At 33.8% G+C, this 7,337-nt stretch overlaps 1 protein-coding gene across 2 annotated transcripts; it reads left to right on the plus strand.

The window, feature by feature from the left end:
- Positions 1–916: 916 nt before the first annotated feature.
- On the plus strand, positions 917–6,139 carry LOC119081487 (endocuticle structural glycoprotein SgAbd-2-like). Of its 2 annotated transcripts, none has more exons than XM_037190487.1 (5): positions 917–1,054; positions 1,214–1,372; positions 5,001–5,238; positions 5,770–5,960; positions 6,021–6,139. In XM_037190487.1, the coding sequence occupies exons 1-4, from the start codon at positions 1,046–1,048 to the stop codon at positions 5,937–5,939; spliced, it is 576 nt and encodes a 191-aa protein (XP_037046382.1). In that variant the 5' UTR covers positions 917–1,045; the 3' UTR covers positions 5,940–5,960; positions 6,021–6,139. The 2 variants fall into 2 exon arrangements, with proteins under 2 accessions (XP_037046382.1, XP_037046384.1); XM_037190489.1 differs by having other exon boundaries at positions 5,770–5,940; positions 6,018–6,139.
- The last annotated feature ends 1,198 nt before the right edge of the window (positions 6,140–7,337 follow it).

A 7,337-nucleotide genomic window follows, 5' to 3' on the forward strand; every position in this document is an offset into this window, starting at 1 on the left:
AATTCACAGAAAATCAAACAAAAGAGAAAATCCATGAAAATTGACAATCCATCGAGAGTGAGTAAAAAAATCCTCTGAAAATCCATGGAAAATGATAGGAAGATCCTCAACGAAAACAAATATCTGCCCTCGTATTTTACTGTGATATATGCAAATGTGTTTTGGTACACCATCCGTGAAAAACTTGTTCATTTCCTAAACTGTTTCGTTTCGTTTCCAAGGGATTCATTACTTCACATCAATTCACTATTTATCGTCTTGGTGAAGACGAAATGAATCGGCTGGGAGGAATTGAAACGGCAGAGACGGAAAATTCTACTTATATGCACCAATACACCCTACAATAGAGCATGCCGTTTGTTACCCAGTTTCTCTTACACTCAGTGGAATTAACTACCCGTAATCCTTACTCTCAACTTGAAGACCGATTGATGAACTGATGTGATATTCGATAGCAGCCGACAGAAATTTATTACTACAGTTTGCTGCAATCCAGTCAATGGAATAACTCACAACACCACCAATAGCATTTCGATTGAAACATGATTCCTACCACGAATAGACACAATTATTATTCATTTAATTAATCAATAAATTATTGCAATATATTTTCATGTTCTCTTTCACCTCAACATGAACGAATCCTCTAATTCCAATTCACCTGACATAAACCATTTCGAATTGGTGGGATCGGAATCATTTGAACGGCAAATTTTGTGGGCGAGGAAAAATCATTTGAATTCGCTTGTAAAGTATAATGCTTAGCTCTTTGTTCCATCGTACGCATAAAATGATATGCAAATTTTTTTTCATCTCGATATTTCAGTAGTTTTGTCTGTACCTCAATGAGATTGAAGAAAAAAAAAATCTATTTTGAAATTCACACTTCATTCGCTATTGTGATTAGTGAACCGATATCGCATATGGCGGGAATATATAAATAGAAACAACTTGTAAATTTGGACCGATAGTTTCAAATCAAACATCATCTAGTGCACACCCTGGGTTTTAAGTTCAAATTAAATTGTCTATTAAATATTACATCATGTTATTGGTAATTGAAAAATTTATATATGAAAAAATCGTTAAAGGCGATCATGATTGAATCGAGATAATTTCAAAGAATTTAAAATAAATGAATTAATTTAGTGTTTGTTTTACGTTGTGCAATTCATGTAGCTGACCAATTGTTTGTTGTTTGTTTTAATTTTAGTTTATAATATCGTCGGTGTTAGTGGTGTGTACCAATGCATTACATCAACAGGGAGGATACAATAATTTCAATCAAAATCAATTTAATCGGGTTCAACCATTCCAAGGTGCTCGTCAACAAAATTTCCAACAGAATTTCAATCAACAACCCCAATTTCAGGTGACGTACGACAAATTGATTTGAATTTATTTAGCGAGTTTACATTGCAATTTCGTTCAATAATATTTACATAATGTGAGCAACAAGAGTAAAGCGTATTTGCACTGAAAACAGTAAAGGTTAATGGTGTTGCAAGTTGCTCCCAGGATTCAATGCACTCAAGAAAAGTTGAGTTCCTTTCCAAACTAAACAAATCTAAAAGGAAACAATTGCGTCCGACGACAATCTAAAACGATTGAAAAGGATTATCAATAACAATCGTATTACGAATACGATATTCTGTCTATGATTACCGGTAGATGGTTTTCGGTGGAAGAAAATAGTTATTTGTGTATCTGTTTTGGACGATTGTTTTTAGGCAATTTCACTTCGTTCGGGCTATATTCGAAAGTGCCTAAAATCAATCGTCCACAACAGATACTCAAAAAAACTTTCATGTAAGGGGCGAAAACCAGACAAAAATCTCAAAACTCCCTCATTTTCGGCCCAGACACATGAAAATATTTAAACTGGCAGAACAGTTGCAAACAAAATGTTTAAGAATTGACTAGAAGGTCAGATTATCATTTTAATTCTATAATTCTACTGTAATCTGTTAACAACAGTTGAATTCTAGTGGAAATACGACTTTTCAAAATTTTAACTGTAGCTGCTAAATTTTAAGATTTATTGAAGTGGAAGCTTCCAGTCCTATTACTTTAAATATTTTCCATTATTAACGTATTTAATCGTACTGTTGATAAAGAACAATTGTTTTCAACTATTTGCTATAGTGGCCTACAAACGAAAATTTGCCTAACATTTTACAAGCTATCGCAGTTTAATCTTATCAGTAATTATTAAACTTAAATAAATTTTGACATCCTGCCAGCTAGGAATAGCAACTTAGTTGAACTAAAAAAGGGCCTAATTATAATTATAATTTGAATTACCGAATTTATCTAATTTAACAATGAAATTACCAAATTTACTGACAAAATATTTTGTATGAATTCTGGTGGCTCCAGGTATGGTTCACTAAAAATAGGCAGATTTTCAAATTTTACAAAACTTATATGGTAATATTGTCAGTAAATTAATAATAGAACATTACTTATCAATGTGGAAAATAATGGAAATGGCACTTCTTGTGTGAATACACAAGTACCATTTCCGTCATTTGCCCTATTGCCAAGTAAGTTATTTTGTTTAAAAACTTGAGGTAAAGTTATGGATCCGTACAGTAAAGTTAACTTTACCTCACGTTTTTGAATAAAAATTATACTTCACTGTTGACGATTTCCAGGATATACAAAAACCTACATTTGTAAGTAAATATAAAGATATCACAGAACGGGATGAATCACTTGTTCGTAACTTAAAACCAAAGAAACGAAAATCACAAAATAATTGAATAGAAATTGACTTTAAAACCGTCGCTTCGCGTTGCACTTCTCATAAATAAACGAGCCGTCAGAACAGTCGGAGCGTTCGCTGCGACTGAGCCCCGTACGAACCCGTACATCTATTGCGTACGCGACCCTAGTTCGTCGGTCGCCCTACTCTTACCCTAAACCTACTAACCTAAAATTCTTATGAAATGCGCTATGTCGATATGTGCATAGCGCAATTACGAAGCCCCGTACGACGTTCCTTTCAACTGTAACCCAAACTTAAAAATTTTTGCAACAATTTATATTAACCTATATTTACCTATAAATAAACATTTTACTAATAAATATGCTAGTATATATAGCTCAAAAGAACTATCTACACCGTTATATAGCTCAATATAGCTGTATATATTTATAAATAGATATCCATATGTGGGATGCTTGAAACACCCCACACACATAACCAATCACTTCCCACTGATCAGTAACTTTGTAAGTATCATTTTCACCGATTTCTATTGTTTTTACAAAAATCCAAAATGGCGGCCGACGGCCATTTTGTTAGGAGGTGGAGATTAGTACAGCTGCTTTACATTCAATAATACCTTTCAAACAAAAAAAAATTCATGAAATTTGGTCAAAGTTTACTCGATATATTAACAAAAAACACCACGTTCACTGTACGGCCGAGCAGCCACATATAAGTTCACTCCAAGAGACCTAGCTCACGCTTTTGTAAACCGAATTCCATGATCTTTTTTTTACCTGATTGGTACGGTCAATACCTATCTAATAAAGCATCGAAATCCGTTCAAATTTGGCCAACCTACAAGCAAAAACGGCTTGCCACCCTGTACCTAGTTCACTCCAAGGGGTCTAACTAACGAGTCGATCATCTGATTTCCATAAACTTTTTTTTGTCGATCGGTAAATACCTTTTATTTGACGTATCACTTACATGTTTAGCCTTTGAATGGCCGCAGATATCTTCGGAAAACGTTAAATCAGTTATGGGGCCCCAGCTCGGGAGGGGTCGACCCAAAATTGCCCATCTTCGAACTTAGCCTCACTATTTCGACTATATTTCAGGGAAAAAAAAAATTTGAAATCGGATTTGATTTACTCAAGATATCGACGTGACAGACGGACCGACGGACAAAATTTTTATTGCGGATTCGTTATCTATGAACATAGGCAAACACTTTGCCCTTACCGTCTGCTTCGAATTCCATCAATTACACACGGCATCGTAATCCTATTAGCCCCTTGTACTTCGTACGGGGCTAAAAATTTCCTCAAAATTTCACTCTGATGGTACGGTTCCTAAAATAACCGATGCTATATCAACATCATACTTTTGAGACATTAGATCCTGTTTCAAGAATATCATTTAATAAAATCTTAGGACAGGAAAATTGTTTTTTAGGATTTTCAGTTATACCCAATATAATCACAAAGTCTGTAAATCTTAACGTATCACCTATGACTGATTTATAAGTTTTACCATAAATTTTTCCATTTTAAGAGACCTCCATTCCTGTTCATTGGCAATATATAAGACCTAAGGATTTAGAGAACTCAGGTGTATAATGATACCAGATTCCTACCTTTTACCGACTGTTAATATGATATATTAAAAAGCAGAATAAATGACTTTTTCGAAGGTGATCCATTGTAAATTCAAGTTATTTTCTTCACCTAGTCTGTGTTTCTATACTTTAAATCTCTAGTTCACGTTCACACCTCAATTTCATCACTGATAATGGCCTAATCGCAGTAATTTCTGAAATATTTAATTATTGTTGAGTTGAACGTTACCATACATTTAAACGAAAATTTAACGATTATGTATTCCAATGCAAATTCTACTTGAAAGAGATTAATGCTCCATCTAAGTTTGAAAAGCTAAAATTTTGCGTTTTCTAATTACAAATGCAATTGCGTCTAAATGTTTTAAACACCAATAATGAATTTCAACATTAATTATTTACGAATTTTCTAAATGCCACTAACAAGCTGCAGCGTCAAAACTTTACCTACGTTTCAATACAAAAGGATTCATCATTTGCATGAATTTAAATAAATAGCAAATCAGCTAAGTGAATATTTTAATAAAATTACATGCTACAAAATGTTTCCACTGTAACTTTATGAATTCAATAAACGCCAAAATGTATGCTAACACCAAACACCAAACACCAAACATTGCATATCAACATCAACATAAACTTTATCGAATTATACCTTTCATTTAGGCATACTCACAGCAGCCTCGAAACTTCGTGCCAATCACCTCGTACCAAAACGACGTGAACCACGATGGCAGTTATCAATTCAGTTATACGTCTGGAGATGGTAGCCAACAGCAAGCTCGAGGCTTTGTGAAGAATCTCGGCCAGAAAGATTTAGAAGCACAGGTCGTCCAGGGGTCATATTCGTATACGTCTCCTGATGGTACACCGATCACAGTCACGTACATTGCTGATGAAAATGGTACGTAGAATTCGAATCCATTAAATTTATTTCGCATTCAACGTACACCTCGATGTGTGCATACAAAGTTGGAAAAGTTTGGATAGAAACATGTATGACCTAATTAGAATTTCTGTATTTGCTTGTGCAGTGAGGATATAGTTTTCGTGTTCGAATGATGATACCAAACATTTGGTGATAACTTCAACTATATCTAATAATGTACTTAACTTCTCAAGTTTATGCAAATTAAGTTTGTCATTTTGTAAATCATACAGTTAATTGTATCGTACAACGATCAATGACGGTATTATTGTTATGTTGCAATTGAAAAACGATATAAATTAGTTGTATGAGACAATCTGCAATATAATTGAAGATGTGACATCGTAAAACACTTTGAAACCGGTGTTTCTCTTGCATGCTTTTAGCAAGTGGAGTAGCTAACTATAAATAATTTTATGATGTTGCGTTGTGAAACAACTTACAAAATGTAATAAGTGACAATTTATGCGCTACAGCAGAAGTTTGAAATTGTTTAAATATTTTTAGGATTTCGAGCTGATGGGGCACATTTGCCTACACCACCACCCATACCAGATGCTATTGCTCGATCGCTTGCTTACATTAAGAGCGTACAACCACAACAAATTGGGTACAATCAATTTACCCAAAATCAACAACAGGGTGCATACAACAAATTTGGGCGATACAATAAGTAGATTTGCTATACATTGATATAGGTAATAATCTATTCATTTACGATGGTTTCGATACTGATGATGGTTTTTCTTTTTTTTTAGTTCGTCGAATAACAATGTGATCCTTAACCAGATACTTATTTTGATAATTGCTTTTTTTAAAAGACATTTTTGTACCTTATGCTTATAATATCGAATAAAACAAGAAATCACTCGATTTAGATAAGTTTTTTATGTGAAACATATGACCACTTATAATGAAAACGATGTTCTATGTCTGCCTGCTCTAGAAGTAAGAAGTTAAGTTATTGTTTCGGCTTCATAGGTAAAATCAAATCAAACTAAAATGATCAATTCTGTGGATTTTCAGTGTATCGTGATTCGAACACAAGTATAGACTTACATAGCGAGCATTTGAACTGTTTCTATTACATTTGCAATGTTTATTCAGTGTAAAAGCTCAGACCCTTCGCATAAGCTCGACTATAACCGGTATATTTTACACTGAATATACCCTGAAAATTTAATTAAAGCAATTCAAATGTTTGCTATGTAAGTCGACACTTGTTTTCGAATCACCATACACTTAAAATCCCTAGAATCGAAATTTTTAGTTTGACTTGATTTTATTCAGAAAAAAAGCTGTCTTAGAAACGACAGCACATTTTATGAATTCTGTGTTCTGCTTCAGTGCACTTGTCATTTCATCAACCATCCAGAGTTACTCGTCAGTATCAGATTTTCCACCTACCCAAAATAGCTACGGATTACCAAAGTAACCGATTTAGAGAATCCAACTAAGTCATGTAGTCATGATCTCTATTTTAGAGGAGTCGATACAATTAATGATCGTTTTCTTATGCTGTTAGGAAATTGTTCAAGAGTTGGTGACTGGTAAAATTTTTGGATTCATTTTCTGATTTTGACTGATATTTAGCTGTATTTCAATTAAAAGTTGACGTAAAACTTATGATTTAAAAGTTGTATCCCATACATTTCTTTACGTAGACTTTTCATTTTAAAAGGCCCGTCATTGGGAACGAACTCAGTAAAAGGTATCGTTCCCGTGATATATATCACGGGAACGACTATGTTTAGATAGTGCAAATATGTATAAAACCAATAATTATGAATGTTATTATGGGGAAGATCGGGGAAGACTCTTGAGATCTATCGATCTTCCCCAGTTCGGTTGTACTACAGTAAATACTTTAGCTCGTATTCAATTTTGAAATTTGTGGGCATGAACAGCAAATCATAAAAATGCCCACAAAACTGTCCACGAATACACTACAATGAAAACATACGCGCATACTTTGTGCGCGTGTACCATGCGATATTTGATGTGTAACTAGATTGATTTTGAATGAATTTGTTTGTATAGAGTTTATGTGATAAAGTGGTAGTCTCGACTGGATA

The sequence above is a fragment of the Bradysia coprophila genome, unplaced genomic scaffold (genome assembly GCF_014529535.1).
Source record: "Bradysia coprophila strain Holo2 unplaced genomic scaffold, BU_Bcop_v1 contig_358, whole genome shotgun sequence".
Classification (NCBI taxonomy): Eukaryota; Metazoa; Arthropoda; class Insecta; order Diptera; family Sciaridae; genus Bradysia; species Bradysia coprophila.

Coding starts and splice junctions, on each gene's coding strand:
- LOC119081487 (XM_037190487.1), top strand. Junction 1,373..5,000: donor ATCAACAACCCCAATTTCAG/GTGACGTACGAC, acceptor CCTTTCATTTAG/GCATACTCACAGCAGCCTCG. Junction 5,239..5,769: donor GTACATTGCTGATGAAAATG/GTACGTAGAATT, acceptor AAATATTTTTAG/GATTTCGAGCTGATGGGGCA.